Source organism: Callithrix jacchus, chromosome 6 (assembly GCF_049354715.1).
Source record: "Callithrix jacchus isolate 240 chromosome 6, calJac240_pri, whole genome shotgun sequence".
Lineage (NCBI taxonomy): Eukaryota > Metazoa > Chordata > Mammalia > Primates > Cebidae > Callithrix > Callithrix jacchus.
The window spans coordinates 29,173,635-29,197,562 of NC_133507.1; the positions used below are offsets into that span (position 1 = coordinate 29,173,635).

At 38.7% G+C, this 23,928-nt stretch overlaps 1 protein-coding gene across 4 annotated transcripts in view; it reads right to left on the reverse strand.

Annotated features, from left to right (window-relative positions):
• Positions 1 to 1,598: 1,598 nt before the first annotated feature.
• MORF4L1 (mortality factor 4 like 1) overlaps positions 1,599 to 23,928 on the reverse strand; it is a 30,552-nt gene continuing 8,222 nt past the window's right edge. For 2 of the 4 annotated variants that reach the window (XM_002753364.6, XM_035304035.3), the window contains exons 3-12: positions 23,094 to 23,161; positions 16,651 to 16,737; positions 15,186 to 15,266; positions 9,311 to 9,336; positions 8,818 to 8,906; positions 7,000 to 7,101; positions 5,890 to 5,978; positions 5,313 to 5,485; positions 4,671 to 4,755; positions 1,599 to 2,356 (exon numbers count right to left, since the gene is read on the reverse strand). In XM_002753364.6, coding sequence (XP_002753410.1) covers positions 2,272 to 2,356; positions 4,671 to 4,755; positions 5,313 to 5,485; positions 5,890 to 5,978; positions 7,000 to 7,101; positions 8,818 to 8,906; positions 9,311 to 9,336; positions 15,186 to 15,266; positions 16,651 to 16,737; positions 23,094 to 23,161 — 885 coding nt within the window. In that variant the 3' untranslated portion in view covers positions 1,599 to 2,271. Of the gene's footprint in view, positions 2,357 to 4,670; positions 4,756 to 5,312; positions 5,486 to 5,889; positions 5,979 to 6,999; positions 7,102 to 8,817; positions 8,907 to 9,310; positions 9,337 to 15,185; positions 15,267 to 16,650; positions 16,738 to 18,701; positions 18,819 to 23,093; positions 23,162 to 23,928 lie in introns of all 4 variants that reach the window. The other 2 variants (XM_035304034.3, XM_003733919.5) reach the window with 2 other exon arrangements.

Sequence of the window (23,928 nt, forward strand, 5' to 3'; positions counted from 1 at the left end):
TATGTTTATGGAGTATAAAATGTGATGTTTTGACGTATGTATGCATTGCAGAAAGATTAATCAAGCTTACATATCCAACACCTCACCTACTTACCCTTTTTTCTGGTGAAAATGTTTAAAATCTAGTCTTCTGGCTATTTTGAAATAGATGGTCACCATACTGTGCAACAGATCTCTAAAATGTCTAACTGAAACCCACATCTTTGACCAACATCTCCCTTTCCCTGTATCTCCCCGCCTTGGCCTCTGCTAACCAGCATTCTACTCTCTGCTTCTGAGTTCAACTTTTAAAGATTCCACATATAAGTGAAGACCATGTGATCCTTGTTTTTCTGTGTCTTGCTTATTTCACTTAGCATAAAATCCTTCAGGTTCATCCATGTTATTGCAATAGCAGGATTTCTTTTTTGAAGGCTGTATAGTATTCCACTGTGTACATGACATTTCCTTTAGTAATTGTTCTTAGCATCCAAACAGCAGAATTTAAGCAAACGTAAGAGTTTCAGCATGAGGCTGTGTTAGCCTCGACTGACTTGGAGAGCAGGGCCAGAGGCAACTTGCATGAAAGACCACAGGGCCTCCTGGGAAAGCCACCATAGGGGACAGAGGGGGAAGCATCCCACCAGCTGGTTAAGAATACTGAGTCAGGAGGCCTGGCTCAGTGGCTCATGCATGTAATCCTAGCACTTTGGGAGGCCAAGATGGGTGAATCACCTGAGGTCGGGTGTTTGAGACCAGCCTGACCAACATGGAGAAACCCCACCTCTACTAAAAAAAAAAAAAAAAAATTAGCTGGGTATGATGGCACATGCCCGTAGTCCCAGCTACTCGGGAGGCTGAGGCAGGAGAACTGCTTGAACCCAGGAGGTGGCGGTTGCAGTGAGCCGAGATGGCGCCACTTGCACTCCTGCCTGGCGATGAAGCAAGACTGTCTCAAAAAAAAAAAAAAGAAATAGAGAACAAGTAAGCCGAATGAAGGAGGTGGGAGGAAGCCAACTATGGTTAGAAGCAGATGCCTTTAAACAAGCCAAGCAAATTCTGCTTCTTTGGAACTTACTCCTATTTCCCTCCTGCACTCACTTTCCCTCTTGTACTGCTGCTGTAACTCTTGATATAAATGAACTTATCTGCTGCTTTGCATTTTAATTCTTAACGTCTGTCATCCTCTACCCAAGTACTGACCACTTCAGTATCTCTATCCAAGGGGACAGACATTGCCCTTTACAACTTGTGTGTTATTTTAATACCGTGATATCTACTGACATTTTTGGCTCATGTTTCTAGGGTAAACCTACAAAAATAAACAATTATAGACAGAAAAAAAGCTGACAATTTTACACAGGTAAAAATGCCATTAAGGCTTAGAGTAAGTAACAATTTAGGGAAAGTAAAAAAAAAAAAAAGTCATGTAAACTTCTTAGCTATGACAACTGCCAAAGCTGCCATAGATTAGCGCTACATACCAAAGCTAATCATATCATTCCATAAAGGCCGTATCAGGAAACACAGCACCCACCTGAAAAACCACTGTCTAAATACAAGAAGGAATATACAAAATGCAACGGTTTTTGTAAGGCATCAACATAAGCACATTGTTCTTTGAAATTTAAAGAAAAAATTTATTGAAGATCTGAAAAACAATTCCTAAAAGATTGAATCTTCCAGAAAACTAGCTACACAATGCATTGCATCTATCATGTTAAAACGTGCATTAGACACAAATACAAAAACCATGAAACAAGCCACCATTCTTCAACAATTTGAGCAAAGATAAAATGCCTAAGTAACAACATGGATGACTTGCAAAGGATGGGCTTTTTACTTTAAGCACCATTAAAAAAAAAGAAAGGAGCACAAATGGATGAGTGTGTTCAGTTATATACACTGAATTGAACCTTTGGCACTAGGAATCAGAGCATTTTGTCATATAGCATTAACACGTATTATAAAAGTGCGTAGTGTCAAAGGAATAGAACCACCAGCATTCAAAAGCAGCTTTGTCAACTAGGCAATAAAACACTCTACAGCATATCCCTCTGTTGTCCATCATTGAATACACTGGCAGCAACTTCAAAATGAAAAAAAAAAAAAAAAGAAAGAAAAGAAAAAAGGAGCTATTACCCCTTTTATTTTCTCTGTTTAAAATCAAACAGAAAACAAACATCAATTGTTATACACTAACATCTTCAAAGCACATCATTTGTACAAGAGATAGTCAGACTAAGAACAAAAATGTGTTTACGGAGATCCAAACATAAGTGAGAGCGCCTCTCACACAGCTTTCCGATGGTACTCAGGAGGAGCCACTTCATAATCACTGGCACTAAATAAAGTTGCAGAATTCTTTGCCAGGTACCTAAAAATAAAATATTCATTACAAAAAATCTTAAAAGGTCATTATCTTTATCCAAACCTTTTCCTATTTATTATATACATAAGCCACAGAAAACACTTTCCTAAATACATTAAACCAGACATTATCTCACAGTAAAACCACGTAATTACAATTCAGGTAAATAAGGTTATGTAACAAACAACACTATGCATATACAAAGGAATGAACTCTGGAGGTACTCCCCTATTTCTAAATAGAAAAAAAACAGTTATGTTTTCAGAGTACCAACTTGGGAGCTTGAACTGTCTTTAAGAAACAGTTATCACCCTATTACATGACAGTATTACCCTAAAAGACCATATAGACATTTTCTTTTAAAAAAAAAAATCATCATCGTCATAATATCAGCCAGGAACAGTAGCTCACAGCTGTAATCCCAGCACTTTGGGAAGCTGAGGCGGGCAAATCACCTGAGGCTCGGAGTTCGACACCAGCCTGACCAACATGGAGAAATCCCAATTCTACTACAAATACAAAATTAGCAGGGGGTGGTGGCAGATGCCTGTAATCCCAGCTACTTGGGAAGCTGAGGCAAGAGAATCATCTGAACCCAAGGCGGAGGTTACAATAAGCCAAGATCACGCCATTGCACTCCAGCCTCTGCAACAAGAACAAAACTCCGTCTCAAAAACAAAAAAAGAAAAAGAAAGAAAAATCCTATTAGGCCAGGTGTGGTGGCTCACACCAGTAATCACACTATTTTGGGATTGGGAGACCAAGGCAGAAAAATCGTTTGAGGCAAGAACTTCAAGACCAGCCTGGCCAACATGGCAAAACCCCGTCTCTACTAAAAATACAAACTTTAGTCAGGCATGGTGATGCACACCTGTAATCCCACCTAGTTGGGAGGCTGAAGCACAAGAATCACTTGAACCCAGGAGGTGGAGGTTACAGTGAGGTGTTACCACATCATTACACTCCAGCCTCGGAAACAGAGCAAGACTCTGTCTCTAAACAAACGTTTTTAAAAAAAATAACTGAGGCTGGGCACGGTGGCTCAAGCCTGTAATCCCAGCACTTCGGGAGGTCGAGGCGTGTGGATCACGAGGTCAAGAGATCGAGACCATCCTGGTCAACATGCTGAAACCCCGTCTCTAATAAAAATACAAAAAATTAGCTGGGCCTGGTGGCGTGTGCCTGTAATCCCAGCTACTCAGGAGGCTGAGGCAGGAGAATTGCCTGAACCCAGGAGGCGGAGGTTGCGGTGAGCCAAGTTCGCGCCATTGTACTCCAGCCTGGGTTACAAGAGCGAAACTCTACCTCAAAAAAAAAAAAAAAAAAAAATCAAGTGAATGTGAAATGTCAAGTAAAGCACATTCCATAAAGACACAGGTCCAAAGAAGGTATTTATAATTAGTAAAGCAAAGATGACACATTTTGCCTGGATTCTCAAGTTCATGTTGCAGTTTTAAATTTATTGTAAAATAAACTATTGCAATGAGAAAATTCATTTACAGAAACATAAAAAGTAGGAATTAAAAACTCTCCCCTTTCCTCCCAACCCCATGCCCAAGGAACTAAGATCCACTTTGGAGAAAGCCAGATGTTAAGCAAAGGTTAAAATAATGTTTCTCTACAAACAGGAAACACACCATACTTCTCTACTAAAACTGGGCTGTTTTTCCGTTGAAAACATCGACATCTTTATCAGTATGTTTAGGGTGACCTCATCCTTTTAATTACTGCTTGTTTCAAATTCTTCACTATGATAAAAATGCCCTCCAAAACTTGTAGAAATCAGGATTAACCTAAGCCAATCTGATAAATGCTGCTTTACTGAGTTTATACTTTCATCATTATTTTTTACATATTTTTAATAGTCCTTTGTGCTGCCACTGCTGTAAATTTCCTTTCCTACTTTTCATTGGTTTGTTCATTTCTTACTGAATAAGAATTGGGTATTAAAGTTAACAGCCATTTGTCATACATGGAACACTACAACACCATGAAAATATTACATTTGTCCTTTCATTGTCTTAACAGTTTTAATTTTAAACTTAAGATACATCTAGGCTTTGGTACATGACAGTAAGTGTGAGTTTAACTTTGTTTTCTTCCAAACTGTCAGCTGTCTTATCAGCAATCTACAAGATTGCACTGCTATCCCCTATTGCACTGAGACTCCCACCGTATATTTGTACTTACGTATATTTCTCCATTAACCGTCTAAGCCTGTACCAATACAATATTTAATATTTTAGCATCTATACTGCGAATCCCCCCCATTACACACTAATTTGCAAATTCATTTTTATACTACCAAGCATAGACTTACTTTAGGAAATCGTGAAGATAATTCAGTAATAAAGCAAGGCTCTTCTCATCCAGAGGTGTATAGGCCAACATTGCTCCAATTCGTACTGTTTAAACAAGAGGAATTATCGAAAGTTACATCCAAGGCAGCAGCACTTTAACCATGTATTTTAATTATGTGAGCAAATGCAAATTCCTTTAAAATACATTATTTTAGGCCGAACACAGTGGCTCATGCCTGTAATCCCAGCATTTTGGGAGGCCAAGGTAGGCGATCACTTGAGCTCAGGAGTGCCAGACCACTCTGGCCAACATGGCGAAACCCCATTTCTACTAAAAATACAAAAATCAGCTGAGTGTGGTAGTGGGCACTGTAATCCCAGCTATCTGGGAGGCTGAAGCAGGAGAATCACTTGAAACGGCAGGCGGAAGTTACTGCACTCCAGCCTGGGCGACAGAGTGAGACTCCGTCTCAAAAATAATAATAAAATAGAAATACATGATTTTTAAAACTCTTGCTCTTAAAGATTCTTTTGCTATTTAACATTCTAGATCAAAGTTCAAATTAAAATGGAGTCATGTTTTGGAAAGTTAATTATCTCATATTCATTTAGGGAAGACCCTCCCCCCAAAAGCAAAATTATTTTCAACATGGCATTATTACCAAATAGTCTCAGTAGATGTGGCGCTCCATACACCTGGGACATGGGTGCATCAGGGTGATCTGCAAGAATTTCAGCATACTGTGGTCTCTCAAATTTGTAGAGTAGCTGGGTACCCAACATTACATTGAAGTATTCTTTTATCCCTGCCACAACTTCATTAACCGCATACTCCCTGATAAATGAACAGAAATATTCCAAAACTGGTCAATGAAAAGAACTGAGATAGAGAATAATTTAATCAACCAATTTAAAGAATTAAGAGTTGAGCTAGTAAAAATGAACCCACAGCTGAGATTTTTTTTTAAAAAGGCACATGAAAGCAGCGTTTGACAAACTTACATTTTCATATGGTTATGCAAATATTTACATGATAGTTTAAACTGTGCCTAAAATATTTACTATCTGGCCCTTTAAGAAAAAGTCGATCAGCCAACTCCTATGTCAAAGCAGTGAAATTCTATTTTGCTACTTTTTGGTGATATGTTTCAGAGTCAGTACAAGTTTCAGATGATTTATTTAGAAACACATTTTTTTTAGAATGTCTTTTGAGTGTATTTGAAAGGTGTATATTCTTACTTATTATCTGTGTTTCCACGAGATTTCTTGTAATTTGCATAATCCTCAAGAATGGAATCCACATTCTTCTTGGCAGGAAGATAAAAGAGCTATCAAAACAAAAACATGCTTGAATATAAGCACTCTTTTTTTTTAAAAAAAATTACACCGGGAAAATTTTTATACAATAAAAATTTAATTACAAACAGTTTCCAACTTACAATGGTTTGACTTAATTTTCCAACTCTCTGCTGGGCCTATTGGGATGTAATCCCATTCTAAGTTATGGAGCATCTATTTATTTAAACAGCCAAATGTGGCCAGTGAGGCTGTACTGGACAGAACAGCACAGCTTTTAAAAATATCAAACTGTTAGACACACAAAACAGACACAAATGTGCCTCTGTGGTATTACCAACTCATTTACTGTTATACATATTATTTGCTAGACCTAGTCTAAAGCATTAAAATAGTTATCGTTTTATCCTCTCATCGACATTGTCAAATAGGAATTATTATTCCATTAAATGCAGAAACAAAAGCACAAAAAAAGCTAAGAAACTTGTCCAAGCTCACAAACAGTAAGTGATACAGCCACGGCTTGAATCTTCGCAGTTTAGCTGTAACTGCATAATCCTCCAACGGATTCAAATCAGAATTCAAACTATGTCCGTATGTTGTATATGACTGATATGTTTTAAGTCTCATAATCCTCAAGCAGTCCCTAATCATCTGCCCCCCACCATCCCTAACACTACCTATGCCATTTGTTTAAAGAGCTTCATTTGTCCCACAAAATTCTCAATTATAGAGTTCAATGATGGATAAACATGTCGCTCCATTAAACATCCTATTTCCTGCAAACTAGTAACAGACCCAGGAGCTTAGATTCAGGTTCTTTTCAGGGTCATGAATATCTTGCAGGTGGTGACAGGTGCTTTCTATGGCCTACCATTAGCAGGGATGAAGACAGTAAACACATGCTGCTTTGCCTTTACCTATTTTCAGAATTACTTCCTGCCCTAGCAATCGCCAAAGTGTTATTGACACCTTTATCATCACAAAGTCATAAAAGCTTTTTTTTTTTTTTTTTTTGCTAGCAACAATGTATCACATTAGCTAGCAATTTACCTGCTTTTGCCTGGTAATTAAGTCCCAGTCATCAACAAGCCATGGTTTTAGTTCTTCAGGAATCTTTACTTTAACTTCAACTCTGTTCATGAATGTTTCCTCCTATACAGAAATAGAAGAGTATTTAAAAACCTACCTTTATCACGCCACTGCACACCAGTCTGGGCAATAGAGTAAGACACCATCTCAAAAAATAAAACAAAAGAAAACAAAACCCCTATCCTTTCTTGCTAAATACCAAACATGGAAGGGAGTTGACTTTTAAAGGCACTAGGTATAAATTCTCAAAGTAGCTAAGCATACAGCTGAACTGTCATTTTTAAAAACTGTAAATGAAAAAGACCATACACAGCTTTGCTGCTGGGAGAAAAGAATCTGACCTTGAACCATAGTCTATTTAGTACACTATCACTTAAGGTAAAAATTCTTAAGTTCCTGTTGTTCAGGAAATGAAATAAGTGATAGTACACTATCACTTAAGGTAAAAATTCTTAAGTTCCTGTTGTTCAGGAAATGAAATACCCTGAGACTTGATACGTTTTAACTTAGTATTTTCATATTTACCACTGACATCAAAACAACTGTTCCTAACACAACCATCTTAAAGACCCATCTTGAACTCATAAAAGTAAACATACTGATTTCTAATAGTTTTCAAAAACTGCCCCAAAATGCCTATTTTCAGATTCTACTACTTTTAGCTTCAGATATAAACTATGCCAGTTAGAAATTAAAATTCTAGGCCAGGCCGGGCGCAGTGGTTCACGCCTGTAATCCCAGCACTTTGGGAGGCCAAGGCAGGTGGATCACGAGGTCAAGAGATCGAGACCATCTTGGTCAACATGGTGAAATCCCGTCTCTACTAAAAATACAAAAAAATTAGCTGGGCATGGTGCCGCGTGCCTGTAAACCCAGCTACTCAGGAGGCCGAGGCAGAATTGCCTGAACCCAGGAGGTGGAGGCTGCAGTGAGCCAAGATCACGCCATTGCACTCCAGCCTGGGTAACAAGAGCGAAACTGTCTAAAAAAAAAAAAATTCTAGGCTGGCTGCAGTGGCTTATGCCTGTAATTCCAGCACTTTGGGAGGCTGGGATGGGCAGATCACGTGGTCAAGAGATAAACACTACCCTGGCCAACGTGGTGAAACCCTGCCTCTACTAAAAATACAAAAAGTAGCCGGGTGTGGTGGCACACACCTGTACTCCTAGCTACTTGGGAGGCTGAGGCAGGAGAATCACTTCAACCAGGGAGGCAGAGGTTGCAGTGAGCCAAGACTGTGCCACTGCACTCCAGCCTAGCAAACAGAGGGAGACTCTGTCTCAAAAAAAGAAAAAAAAAAAAGGAAAAGAAAAACAAAACTCTATTTTCAAATTCATACCTTTGGCAATTATAAATTAGGAATGAGACACTTTGCCAATTATATATAAAAATTCTAAACTATTAAGCACTCATCCACATATGAGAAACTAATAGGCTTTCTTGGTATTTTTATGGGTTTGTTAAACCATCATGTAATTTAATAAACCATCTAATGTGACCTAATAAGTATATCCAGTCTAACACCAAAGACATAGTCTTGTAGGTGAACATGAAGCTTACACAACAAATGATGATCAATTGGGTAGGTAAATCTAGAGCTACAGGTGAAATAAAGATGTACAGAAACATGTCCTTCACCCCCAAAAGAGAAAACCTTTAATTTTGGGAATTACCCATGTAACTAAAGCTTATGTACAATCAAAGTTCTAGGATTATGTGATATAACTGAGACTAAAAATCCTAACTATTTTTAGGATTCATAAACTCAGACAAACTCACATTTTCAACAGTAGGATCTACCCGGGCCCTTTTCTTCCGAGGAGGCTGAGGAGTCTCACTGGTACTGCCACCATCTCCATTTCCAGGTGCTGTAAATGTTGGGGGGGTAGGGGGTCTCATTTTAGTGAATTTAACACTCTTTAAGAATCACATTCCTACCAAAAATACAACTTTCATTACGAGTTCTACCAAATATTTAATATAGGCAACATTTAGCCATCACCATCTTCCATTTATTTGTAAAATGTTATCTTCTCAGTGGGAGTCATTAAGACTAAAGCAGATGAAAACAAATGCTCACAAGTTTTTCCTTGGTAAAAAGAGGTCTCTACTACCATGTGCCTATTTTATAACACTCCTGTGAGACTCCATTTGAAAAAAATCAATAAACATAAGCGTACTCCAAAATTTCACACCTTTCAAAATAGTGCAACTCAAAATGTGAATGTTATAAAGGTAACGAAAATTACATTAAGAAAATTAATATTCTTACTTTTCTGTTTGTTCTTTTTTGTTTTCCTAAAAGGAGAGAAAAAGAAAAAAATAATTATTTCCAGTAAAACTGCCTTTGTTTCAATTTCCTTTATCAGGGTTAAGTTCACAGAGAAATACTAACTTGGATAAAAGATAAGGTAGTAAGGGCTGGGCACGATGGCTCACGCCTGTAATCCCAGCACTTTGGGAGGCCAAGGCGGGTAGATCACGAGGTCAAGAGATCGAGACCACCCTGGTCAACATGACGAAACCCCGTCTCTACTAAAAGTACAAAAATTAGCTGGGCATGGTGGCGCATGCCTGTAATCCCAGCTACTCGGGAGGCTGAGGCAGGAGAATTCCTTGAACCCAGGAGGCAGAGGTTGCAGTGAGCCCAGATCGCGCTATTGCACTCCAGCCTGGGTAACAAGAGCGAAACTCCGTCTCAAAAAAAAAAAAAGATAAGGTAGTAAATGTGTGTCCTACTCACACACAAGGATTTTCATATTAATAGCTGGTTAAATTCCTCTCTCTTTCCACATAACAGAATAAAATAAAACAAACCACGCCAGGAGCAGTGGCACATGTCTGTAATCCCAGCATTTTGGGAGGTGAACGGGGGTGGATTTCTTGAGCTCAGAATTCAAGACCAGCCAGGGCAACACAACCAATCCTGTTCTCTATAAAAAAATGCAAAAAAGAAACTAGGCATAGTGGCACACGCCTATAGTACTGGTGTGACCTGTGCAGTGAGCTGTGATCACACCACTGAACTCTAGTCTTAAAGCAAACCAAGAACAATTTAGTAAACAACTTCCTTCTTCCAGGGTTATATTTATATATGTTAAACTACATATTACATTATTAGGCCCACCCAAAAAAAAAAAAGTGTCAAAGGTTAAAATTTTTTCCAATTATTTAATTTTGTTCCCCAGATACTAATTTTTAGATATGTGTATTTGCTTTGTTGATTTTTTGTTGTTGTTTTTGAGACAGTCTCACTCCTGCCCAAGCTAGAGAACAGTAGTACAATCATGACTCAATGCAGCCTCGACCTTGTGGGCAAAAGCAATCCTCCCATCTCAGCCTCCCAAGTAGCTGGAACCAGAAGCACACACCAGCACGCTCAGTGAATTCCTTGTTTTTATTTTTTATTTTGCAGAGATAGGGTCCGTAGTACTATGTTGCCTAGACTTGTATATTTCTTAAATACCAATCTGTTACTCTATTCTCACTGGTCTGAACCTTGTTTCACTTTATTTCCTCTCTAAGTCATGCTCCTTCTTGTTCAGCACTACACACTCCATATCCCATATTCAGGACAATGCTCAAGTCTCCACAGCTTGATTACCCTAACAGCAACCTAACTCCTATCTACTTACACATTGCCAAAAGGGCAATTACAAATTGTGCTTTTTAATTTTAATTTTTTGAGATGGAGTCTTGTTCTGTCAGCAATCTCAGCTCACTGCAACCTCTGCCTCCTGGATTCAAGCGATTTTCCTGCCTTTTCATGCTTCAGCCTCCCAAGTACCTGGGATTACAGGCACCTGCCAACACACCTGGCTAATTTTTATATTTTAGAAGAGATGGGGTTTTGCCATGTTGGCCAGGCAGGCCTCGAACTCCTGACCTCAAGTGATTCACCAGCCTGGACCTCCCAAAGCACTGGGATTACACGTGTGAGCCACCACACCCAGCCTAATTTTGCTTTAGTTAACGTTATTTCTATTTTTTTTTTTAATTAACATTTCTAGACCACAAGAAAAACAGTACGTAGCCCATGATTATGGATTACTTTTGATGTAACAATACTATAATGTCTGATTTTTACTTTTCTGTAGGTTTAAATACTTACATGTTATTAACTAAATATATTCGTTTAATTTAGGTCTTATAACTTGACAGTTCAAATTAACTTATGTTTGGATAAAAACACAAAAATCTGGCTGGGCGAAGTGGCTCACGCCTATAATCCCAGCACTTTGGGAGGCTGAGGCAGGTGGATCATGAGGTCAGGAGATGGAGACCATCCTGGCTAACACGGTGAAACCCCACCCCCATCTCTACCAAAAATACAAAATATTAGCTGGACATGGTGGCACACTCCTGTAGTCCCACTATTTGTGGAGCTAAGTCAGGAGAATCTCTTGAACCCAGAAGGGAGAGGTTGAAGTGAGCCGAGATCGTGCCCACTGCACTCCACCCTAAGCAACAGAGCAAGACTTGGTCTCCCCGCCAGCCCCCCTCAAAAAAAAAAAAAAAAAAAAAAGCCACACACACAAAAACCTGAGCAATCTGAAAAATGAGATTTTTTTTTCTCTTGTCTCGGTAAGGTTAGTTTTGTAAATATCTGTTGGACTGCATTTCTGGGTCAAAGTCAATCCTGAACTTTACTTGCACATGTCAATATGTGGAGACCAAGAGAAACCAAGGGCTCTTACACTCAATCCTTTAACCACTAACTCTGAAATATAAAATTAAAACACTGACAAGTGATTTCAACTCAAAAGTAAAAGGTCTATAAAATATACAGTTTCAGCATTCCAAAGCCAAAATGCTCCAAAAATCCCAACTTTTTGAGACAACATGAAATTCTAAGGAGATGCTCACTGGAACATTTTGGACTGTGTATTTCAGATGTTCAACAGTTAAGTACAATGCAAATATTCCAAAATCAAGAGTCTGAAATCTGAAATGCTTCTGGGCTTAACCATTTCAGATAACAGATATTCAACATGTACACTTCCATGAATCCCATAAAACTGGACATTTATGCTCCAAACTTCTAGATTCCAGATCCTTCAAAAGACTCAGGAGCCAATTTGAAGAGGCTACTATTGTCCAAGGATGAGAAATTTGAATGTGAAGACTTTACTTCGCAGGGTGATGGCTCTCACCTGTACATCCCAGCACTTTAGGAGGCCAAGGCAGGTGGATCATGAGGTCAGGAGTTCGAGACCAGCCTGGCCAACATGGTGAAATCCCGTCTTTCCAAAAAAAAGAGGGGGAGGGATTTTTTTGGCCGGGCACTGAGGCTCATGCCTTTAATCCCAGCACTTTGGGAGGCCGAAGCAGGTGGATAACGAGGTATCCTGGCCAACATGGTGAAACCCCGTCTCTTTTTTAAATAAATAAAATTTTTAAACTTAAAAAAATACAAAAATTAGCCAGGCATGGTGGCATGCACTTGTAATCCCAGCTGCTCAAAAGACCAAGGAAGGAGAATCCCTTGAATCTGGTAGGTGGGGGCTGCAGTGAGCCAAGATTGCACCATTGCACTACAGCCTGGGTGACAGAGCGAAAATGTCTCCAAAAAGAAAAAAAAAAAAAAAAAAAGAAACCGAACAATACTATATTAAATGCAAATAACTTACGGCATACCATTTGAATTTCCATATAACAATTTTTAGGACAATGATAAAGAATTAGTTATAAACTATCATTTGGATAAAAATCTTGTTTTTCCATTTAAGTTGACATTACTATAAAATGCTACAGTAAAGTTTTCCAAAGAACCAGATCATGAAAACATGACACCACTTATAAAACTGAGCAATCCCCAAATAGTAACACATTTAATTCTTGCCAAATCATCTCACCAAAAAGTAAAAACAACCATCTCCAAATGTATTAAATACCTTCATTAGCAAGACCTTACTTTTTTTTAAGAGGCTAGAGGGCAAGTGGTATAATCAAAGATCACTGCAGTCTAGAAATCTTGGCCTCAAGCAATCACCCCCACCTCACCTCCTAAAGCACTGGGCATAATACCTTACTTTTAAGTAGGAAAGTCAGATCATTAAGTCTGACAAGAAATAAAATGACCTCTTATTTAAGTCATGATCTTTGGTTTTTCTGTTTGAGACGGAGTTTCATTCTTGTTGCCCAGGCTGCAGTGCAATGGAGCTTTATCGGCTCACTGCAACCTCTGCCTCCAGAGTTCAAGCAATTTTCCTGCCTCTGCCTCCCTAGTAGTTGGGATTGCAGACGTCCACCACCATGCCCAACTAATTTTTTCACTATGTAGGTCAGGCTGGTCTCAAAGCCTTGACCTCAGGCAATCCACCCACCTCAGCCTCCCAAAGTCTTGGGATTATAGGCCTTAGCCACGGTGCCTGTCTTGTTTTTATTTTTATATTACAAATACTTAAGAATACTTATTAAGTTACCACTCCTGTAATTCACTTTCAGGTACATAACATTTTTTGTTTTTTTTTTTGAGACAGGTTCTCACTCTATCGCCAAGACTAAAGTGCAGCCTTGACCTCCAGGGCTCAGGTGATCCCCCCACCTCGGCCACCTGAATAGGTGGGACTACCAGCATGTGCCACCACTTCTCCCCATCCCAGCTTATATTTTTGTACAACCTGGGTATCCCGATGTTGCCCAAGTTAGTCTCAAACTCCTGGGCTCAAACCATCCTCCTACCTCAGCCTCCCAAAGGAGTGGAATTACATGTGTAAGCAACCACACCGGCCTACATAAACTTTAAATATTCTCACTCTAGGCTTGTTACCAAGATGTTCTAAAATCCAGACTTAACAAGAAGCAATGTTTTGGGCTGGGAGCACTGGTTCACACCTGTAATCCCAGCACTTTGGGAGGCCAAGGTGGGTGGATAATCTGAGGTCAGTAGTTCAAGACCAGCCTGACCAACATAATGAAACACCATCTCTACTAAATATACGAAAATTAGCCAGGCATGGTGGTGCATGCCTGTAATCCCAGCTACTCGGGAAGCTGAGGCAGGAGAATCACGAACCCAAAAGGCAGAGGTTGCAGTGAGCCAAGATCATGCCATTGCACTGCAGTCCAGGTAACAAAAGCAAACTCCCATCTCAAAAAAAAAAAGTTCAAGACCAGCATGGTGAAACGCTGTCTCTACTAAAAATACAAAAAAATGGCTGGGCGCGGTGGCTCACGCCTGTAATCCCAACACTTTGGGAGACCAAGGCAGGCACAGATCACGAGGTCAAGAGATCAAGACCATCCTGGCCAACATGGTGAAACCCCACCTCTACTAAGAATACAAAAATTAGCAGGGCATGGTGGCATGCACTTGTAGTCCGAGCTCCTGTTCAGGAGGCTGAGGCAGGAGAATCACTTGAACCCAAGAGGTGGTGGCTGCAGTGAGCCGAGACTGCACCACTGCACTCCAGCCTGGAGGCAGACCAAGACTCGATCTCAAAAAAAAAAGAAAAGAAAAAGAAAAAATTACCCAGGCATTGTGGCAGACACCTGTAATCAGCTCCTCTAAAGGCTGAGGCAGAGAACGGCTTGAACCTGGGAGGCAAAGGGTTGCCGTGAGCCAAGATTTCACCACTGCACTCCAGCCTTGGTGACAGACTCAGACTCCATCTCATTAAAAAAAAAAAAAAAAAAAAAAAAAAGTAATGGCTTTCTTGAAGGTGGGGACCAGAAGGGTAGTTGTTTAAAATCTTAACTTCTCATATATTCTTACCATGGGTTTCACCCAAAGTGGGGATTAATTCATAGGTGTTTTTAGCGTTTACCAGCAGTTACTTTTTAGGTTTGAAAAGGCTTGCCATATTCCTATTGTATTTAAATTTTATAGTAACAAAAAAAAAGGGGGGGGGGGGCTTGCCAAAAAATTATCTTAAAACTTATAGCCACTAATACTACCTTTGTAAGAGAAAACATTACATACACATATGTTTATACACACAACTTAAAGGGAGGGGGAACTTGCTGAAGAAAATTAAGGAATAGGTATATTAAATGACTTTAATGACCTGCTAACTGAGGAATGAGATTCTCACTGGTTCCGATAATGTTCCAATGTTACCATTTTCAACACAGTCTAACACATAATGAGTATCAAATATTATCTTCACATATAGCATGGAACATCAAAACAAAGAGCTTCTTACACTTCAACATTTTTCTGTTGCAGACCAGATGTCTTCTTTCCTGGGGCAGCCCCTCTCATCTTCCCCTCTGCATACTGCTCCCTTCAAAAATAAATGCAGTAGTGTCATCATAAAATGAGCATTTTTGTGACAAAATAAATTATGACAGACTGATTCCATTAGGAATTTATATTCAAATTCTGGCACCAAGTTTTTAACAAGTTGGACAGAAATAACATATTACAAAAAAAAAAAAAAAATCAAACAAAACACTCCAGAAAGAGCAAAGGGCTCAATTAAAACCATTATTTTAAAAAGTGACTATAGGCCAGGTGTGGTGGCTCATGCCTATAATCCCAACACTTTGGAAGGCTGAGGTGGGCAGATCACCTGAGGTTGGGAGTTCAAGACCAGCCTCACCAACATGGTGAAACCCCGTCTTTACTAAAACTACAAAAATTAGCCAAGCATAGTGGCATGCACCTGTAATCCCAGCTACTTTGGAGGCTAAGGAAAGAGAACCACTTGAGCCCAGGGGGGTGAAAGTTATGCCACTGCACTCCAGCCTGGGTGACAAGAGCAAAACTCTGTCTAAATAAATAAATATATATATATATATATTTTTTAAGGTGACTGTAATAGACTGTTGTCGAATCACTGAAAATTCCATTTCTGTTTTAAAATTTACTAATCCCATTGTTTTATTTGTTCCCATTTCCAACTATCTTTTTAATTTTTGTAAATATACATTTTAACATTGAAATTAGTCTTTCAGGGTCTCTTTTCCTGTGCTTTCAAAGATGAAAGACAAGGCCAGGCACAGCGGCTCACGCCTATTAATCCCAGCACTTTGGGAGGCCGAGGCGGGTGGATCACGAGGTCAAGAGATCGAGACCATCCTGGTCAACAAGGTGAAACCCCATCTCTACTAAAAATACAAAAAAATTAGCTGGGCATGGTGGTGGGCGCCTGTAGTCCCAGCTACTTGGGAGGCTGAGGCAGGAGAATTGCTTGAACCCAGGAGGCGGAGGTTGCAGTGAACCGAAATCGTGCCATTGCACTCCAGTCTTGGTAACAACAGCGAAACTCCGTCTCAAAAACAAAATAAATAAATAAAAATATGAAAGACAAAATAGGAAATGCCTAGTTTGCTTTGTTTCCCCATCAAATGTGTCTCCCACAGAGCTCCCAAAATAAGAAAAAAGATGTTTATCAATGAGTTCACACCTACAGCAATTTCCAACAAACATTCTGCTGTTTTCTACCTAGGTCTAAGGATAAGCTCAAGTAATGGCAGGTATGCTACATCCTTTGCCTAGAAATGACTTGTTTCATCACCTGAAGTCAAAGCTGTAACACAGCAGCTGAGAGACACCAGGAATCATGTTATAGGCAGGGTGGGCAGTGATCTCCATTGTTTATTCCATGTCCAAAAATTAATCTACAGGCATTTGTCCTTAATATTCAGTTCACAAAACAAACTTACTGATTGGCTTTTTGAAGTTCTCGCTGTTTCTGCAAATTGGTGTCCACATATTTGAGTACTCGGCTCTCCGGAACCCACTCATCCCAACTGAAAAAGAGGAAAGTGAAAATTTCACTCAAAAATACTCTGTTCTCCAATTAATTTTCTGAGATCCAAGTGGCAAGACTGGATTTCTCTGAAGTAATTTGATGAACTGACACTACAAATATATTCTCAACTAAAACGAAAATCTAATGGAAGTCTGTTCTGTAAAACGAAAAACTTTGAATTTTCAGAAGCAGCATTCCAAATCTAAGCTGCCAGAGTCTGAAGGTAGATTATTCAAATCATTTTTAGAAATGGCTTAAGAGTATAGCACTTAACCTAAGATTACCTATGTGATTAGCCTTATCTTAAAGACTTTAATTGCCAAAAATAAAGCACAGGAATTAAAAACACCTTTTTTTTTTTTTTTTTTTTTTTTAAAAAGATGGGGCCGGCGCAGTGGCTCAAGCCTGTAATCCCAGCACTTCGGGAGGCCAAGGCAGGTGGATCACAAGGTCAAGAGATCAAGACCATCCTGGTCAACCAGGTGAAACCCCGTCTCTACTAAAAGTACAAAAAATTAGCTGGGCATGGTGGCACGTGCCTGTAATCCCAGCTACTCAGGAGGCTGAGGCAAGAGAATTGCCTGAACCTAGGAGGCGGAGGTTGCGGTGAGCTGAGATCGCGCCATTGCACTCCAGCCTGGGTAACAAGAGTGAAACTCCGTCTCAAAAAAATAAATAAATAAAAGATGGGGTTTCACCATGATGGCCAGACTGGTCTTGAACTCCTGACCTCAGGTGATCCACCCACCTCAGCCTCCCAAACTGCTAGGATTACAGGCGTGAGCCACCGCACCCAGCTAAAAACGCGTTTTTATTTTGGAGATGGAGTCTCGCTCTGTCTCCCAGGCTGGAGTACAGTGGCTCCGGGATCAAGCAATTCTCCTGCCTCAGCCTCCCGAGCAGCTGGGACTACAGGCACATGTCACCTTGCTTAATTTTTGTATTTTTAGGAGATGGGGTTTCACCATGTTGGCCAGGCTCACGCCCATAATCCCAGCACTTTGGGAGGGCAATGCAGGCAGATCACAAGGTCAGAAGTGAGACCAGCCTGACCAACATGGTGAAACCCAGTCTCTACTAAAAATACAAAAAATTAGCCAGGTGTCTGTAGTCGCAGCTGCTCAGGGGTGGGGGGTGGGCCTGAGGCAGGAAAATCACTTGAACCCAGTAGGTACAAGTTGCAGTGAACTGAGTTTGCGCCACTACACTCCAGGCTGGGCAACAAGAGTAAGACTCGATCTCAAAAATAAAAAAATAATAAAACCAACTGGATAGTTAGCTGTGTATAATGACAAAGTTCCATACAGCTCTCTGGGTTTTCATTTCATCATCTATGAAATAAGGATAACAACAGTACCTATCTCAAAAAATTAAGAATACATGTAAAACGAGAATTCCTGGAACAAAATAACAAACCCTAAAGGTATGTCAGAAATATACAAAGAAGTCTACAATACTCAAAACACCATCTAGATTGATCTACCTAAATCTGTAAAGTATTACAATAATTTGACACTATTCTTCACCTTCATTCGTTCACAAATGAACACATACTAACTTCTGAGGCAGATCAGAAAGCTGGCTTTCTAAATTAGAAGGCAGAACCAGCTCTCTTAAAAATATTAAGGCATTCTGGCACTTCAAAAAGCTTGTTCAAAACAATTTCTGACTTGTTTTTCCCCCAAAAAAGCCAACAAAGACAAGGTTATTTCTTAGGGAATGCTAAATTTTTTGAGCAGTAAATCTTTTCTCCTGCTGATGGAGCTCCTTTAGTGACACAATTAGGTATATTCTCAAGGTAACCAATTTAAAAAAGTAACCAATTTAAAAAAATTGTTTAACATTTCCTTTTGTTTAATAATTTCCCACCTCTGACCTCTTATATAATACAGCCAAAAGGAAAATAATAAAAAGCAATCCTCAACATGATTTCCTAGAGAAAACTTCAAAACATGCATTTACCTAGAGGTCAGGAGGGGGTGGTGTACTGAGGGAGCTCCTTCAGGAACAGGAAAAAGGGCTACAATATCCTCATGTGTCTTCAAAGATTTTTCAGAGCGCCTGGGCCTCACAGCACTTCTGATACAGACAGCATAGTACAAAGTAATCTCAGTAACCAGGTGCAGAATTTAGCTTCAGCTTTATTAAGATTCATTTACAAATGGAATATTTGTCTGTGTCAACAAATTCCAATGAGGTTCAAAAAGTTAGAAATCTCAATCCTCTATTATGTTTTTGAAAAAACATTAACTGAAGTTTAAGGAAATTCCAATTTTGGGATTAAGGTTTTGTTGAATTTCAAAAAGCACCCCACAAACCATTTTCTAAATGAGATTATTTTTGAGATATTTATGTGTATTTATGTCTATTCCAATTCTAAATCAAAGGGAATTAGCCAATTTTTAATTTCCACAAGGTTCCATTTTAGAACCTTACAAACCCCTTCCCACTGATAGATAAAACGTATTTTAAAAAAGCACCTTGATCTAAACAGCAAGTTACAGCTAGAGTTTCCTTTATATGTAAAGAGCTGAAAATCCTTGCTGAACCAAAGAAAAATGAAGTGGACAACATCTTTTGCTCTAAGGAACATCATTACTAGGGTAATAACTGAAGGTCGAACATTCAGAAATTTTTATATTTAAGTCACACACAAGATAATTTCAGAATTTTCTAAAGGTCATTTGTGAGAGTGCAATTCACAAATTTACAATGATCCATGGTAATAACTGAAGGCCAACCACGCAAAAAATTTTATCTACAGGTCAAGCATAAAATAATTTCCTAATTTTCTAAAGGTAACATGACTAATTCCCAGAGTCACAATAATCCATGGGCAGTATTTACATAGACTAAATACACAACACACTTATTAGGTATGTGAATAACTCCTCCCCCTTTCAAAATCAGTTTAAAGGCTTCTTTAAAGACTTTCTAAAGCTAAACTTCTTTCAGTATTACATATATCTACATACTAAGTAAACCAAACACATTTCTGATATATTAATATTCCTCAATACATCTACAAAGATAGTAACAAATCTCTAATATTTGGTGCCATTTAAAAATTTTCCCCATCAGTAATATGTGTCAAATTATGAGAACAAAAAATCTATACAAACCTATCATTTCTTTGAGTTGCTGGACTACAATACACCAAAGAGAAATGTCCATTACTTTTTGAAGCAATAAAATCAGAAAATACAAGCATTTGGTATTTTCACAATTTGTGACAAACTACAAATGCCACTTAAAGTCCAGTCTTTGCACTGCACTTATCTATGTGTGCAATTTTATACAGGGTATCTATTATATGTGGAAAAAGAACTAAGCAAAAAAGCTGTATTCACAAAGTGAAATTCTAAAACAATTTAAAGTTTTCAAAAATATCTCTATTCCCTTTTCATAGTTTCCCTTAACGTGTTCAATCACTTTTTTTTTTTTCCTGAATCTCACTCTGTCGCCCAAGCTGGAATACAGTAGTGCGATCTCGGCTCACTGCAACCTCCACCTCCCAGGTTCAAGAGATTCTCCTGCCTCAGTCTCCGGAGCAGCTGGGACTACAGGCATGCACCACTGTGCCCGGCTAATTTTTTTATTTTTAGTAGAGACGAGGTTTCACCACGTGGGCCAGGCTGGACTCAAACTCCTGACCTCAAGTGATCCACCTGTCTTGGCCTCCCAAAGTGCTGAGATTACAGGCATGATACACCCTGCCCAGCCGCAATCACTTTTTTAAAATTTGTATTTGCTTATTTATTTAATTCTAAGGGGTGTCTAGCTATGTTGTCCAGGCTGGCCTCAAACTCCTGAGCTCAACCTCAGCCTCCTAACAAGCTAAAACCATAGGCACCACCACACCTTACTCTAAACTCCTTAAAAATGCAAGAGGAGGGGGGAGGAGGCCTAACCCATAAATTTGCTTTGTTTTTTTTTTTTAATATCCTGTATGGTCTTTAACTTTTCCACTGGTAGTATGTGTAAAATCAAGATATTATCTTTCCTGTAAAGAAATGAGATTCTTACAACTGTCAACTGTATCTGGATATTGTATTGTCAGAATATCAGTATGTAAAATATACATAAGTATACTGAAATGCATTTTTAGCAAGGCATTGTTTAGGAAGAAAAAGCTATGAAATACACTAGGAGTCACCAGATACTTTCGTTTCCTAGATATTAGAATCCATTTAGTATTAAAATCACAGTTTACTTCTACCAAAAGTTTTCTCCATTATTTTCTCAATTTCCTATTTTTCATTTATTTATTTTTATTTTCTCAATTTCTAAAATTGGGAAAATACAAGTCCATGAGGCTAAAGTTACATACCATTATTAGATACTACCTATTATTATTAGAAATACATGTTGTTTCTTTTTAAAGGAGTCCAGTTCTTGCACTGTCACTCAGGCTAGAGTGCAAATGGCACATCATAGCTCACTGTACTCTCAAACTCCTAGGCTCAAACAATCCTCCTGCCTAAGCCTTCCAAGTAGCTGGAACTACAGGAGCATGCGGCCACCTCTCACTCGTTATTAGAAATACTTTAATTATCAGGCCAGGTGTAGTGGCTCACGCCTATAATCCCAGCACTTTGGGAGGCCATGGCAGGCAGATCACCTGAGGCCAGGAGTTTGAGACCAGCCTGACCAATATGATGAAACCCCATCTCTACTAAAAATACAAAAATCAGCCGAGCATGGTGGCATGCGCCTGTAATTCCATCTACTTGGGAGGCTGAGACAGGAAAATCGCTTGAACCAAGATCACAGCATTGCACTCCAGCTCGGGCAACAAGAGGGAAAACAGTCTCAAAAAAAACACTTTAATTATTAACTGGGGAAAAAACCCACAAGTTTCAGGATACTTTTATGCACTTCAGATTTCTACCTTTCCAAATTTATATTAACAGAAGAGAAGTGAAAGGTCTGATAAATTCTTCTCAGCTGAAAGCATCTGATATGTAAAAACAACTTTCTAACCAAGAAATAAAATTAACTGGATTAGTCACCTGGATAGAGTACTAAATGAAACAAGACCAAAGTCACAGGGCCAGCGAACTTCACAGGGGAAAAAACTTCCTTCGATAATAACAGAGTACTCATGAAATCAGATGGCACTGCTCCCATGGTAAACCAGGCACCAGAGCTTGAGTCAGGTGACACAAAGCCTTCAGTTACTGAAGAGCAATTCCTGAAGAACCATATTAAATAGCAAGGGCAGTGCTATCTTTGAAAAACAAAGCATCATTAATAAAATGTAAAACCTCCCATAGTAAAAATTACAAATCTTTTAATTACAATCACCAAATAAGAGACTTGGGTAAATTTTTAGACAGGGTTATCTCGTGAAGCCCAAGGAGAAAAGTCCCATCACTGAGAGTTCCACTGAATGGACATTCTAGAATGTGTTCAATCTATACCCACTGTCCATTCCTAGAAATAGGTCAATAACATCGGTGCTTTACCATAAAAAAAAAAAAAAAAAAAAAACAGACCAAGTGGCTCATGCCTGTAATCCCAAAACTTTGGGAGCACAAGGCAAGCGGATCACCTGAGGTCAAAAGTTCAAGACCAACCTGGCCAACAAGTTGAAACCCGGTCTCTTCTAAAAATACAAAAAATTAGCAGGGCATGGTGGCAGGAGCTTGTAATCCCAGCTACCCAGGAGGTGGAGGTTGCAGTGAGCCAAGAACATGCCACTGCACTCCAGCCTGGGTAACAAGAACGAAATTCTGTCTTAAAAATAAAAAAGGCTTAGGGGTGAGACTCTATAATTGAATTTATGTGTCTTATCATACAATAAAAAGTGAGTCACGTGAGGTCATTTTCTGTCAACACTAAATCATGTTTCCAAAAAACAAAAAAATGGGTTGGCAAACTCTGTCATTATTTCCCAATCAAGAAACCTTTATCCTTTTCTCTTTTCTAGACAGAAAATCCAACAGGTTTTGAGCATAGCTGCTTGAAATAACATATGTAATCAACATGTTTGTGATAAGGCCAAAAAATTTAGGCTATCCTAAAACTGTACCAAAACCAGGAGGAAAAAAAAAAAAAAACAGAAAAACTTGCGATTGCCACATTCAACCAGAATAACTGGTTGGCTACATGACTATTAAGTATTACGCTAGAACATAAAATACTCCCAAGAACCAAGTACATTTAAATTAAAATGGCTGAGTACCCTAATTTCTAATGATCATTATTTTCTCAATTTCTTACTTCAATATGTACCATATTACATTAAAACCACAGAAGAATTGAAAATTGAAAAGCATATGCTTGTTATGCTAGTCAGTGATACAAGCTATCTTGTTAATTATAAATAAAATTTTAAGATCTAATACTCACTTTTTATTCCAACCACTGTAATGTATGAAGTATTTCACTTGTTTGTCCTTTATGGCAACCTTTACACACTGAAATTTAAAAAAATGATAATTCACTTAGACCTTTTTTTAAAACAGACACACTACCTTTTTCAAATGTTCCTTCAGAGACACTCTACACAAGCTTTATGGTGGCCTAAACAAAATGCCGAAGAGAACACTAGTTAAGCTTATACAATACTTGTTACAACAAAAACTGCAGATTAGTCACAAAAGGTCCAACAAAGCTGAGAACCACAAGCATAAAAGGTTACCCTAAATCTTAAATCAACAGACTACAAAAGGACAGCTAATGAAAGCTGCTTGTTTTCCATCAGTCTAATCAGCCAGTAGCTGTATTTATTTCAAAAGCTAATTCCTCTAAAGCAATGCCTTTAAACTATATTATACAAGAACTCGTTAGCTTATGAAAGGCAGTAAAGGGACCTGTTTCAGAAAAATCACCTTAAATAACCTGTAAAGCAGTGAATATAAAACATTTTGCATTTTTCTTAAAAGCAGCAAAACATCAGGTTGAACGAAGGAAAAAAAGCAGCCAAACAAAAGGAATTATTAGAAGAAAAAGTCATTAACTATGACAAGTGATGAGTATCTAGTTTTGGATTTAAGTCTTTATAAGACACAAACCAAAATACCCACAACAGTTTAATTTGTTTTAATAGCTTCAATTCAAAAATTGTTCATCAGTGTCAGCTGCCAGGAGAAAAATCAGCCAGTTTAGTAAAGTTCGCCAGAAGTTGACACAAGAAAAATAGCATTCAGGGACATAATTTTTCAGGAACACATAATTTTTTTTT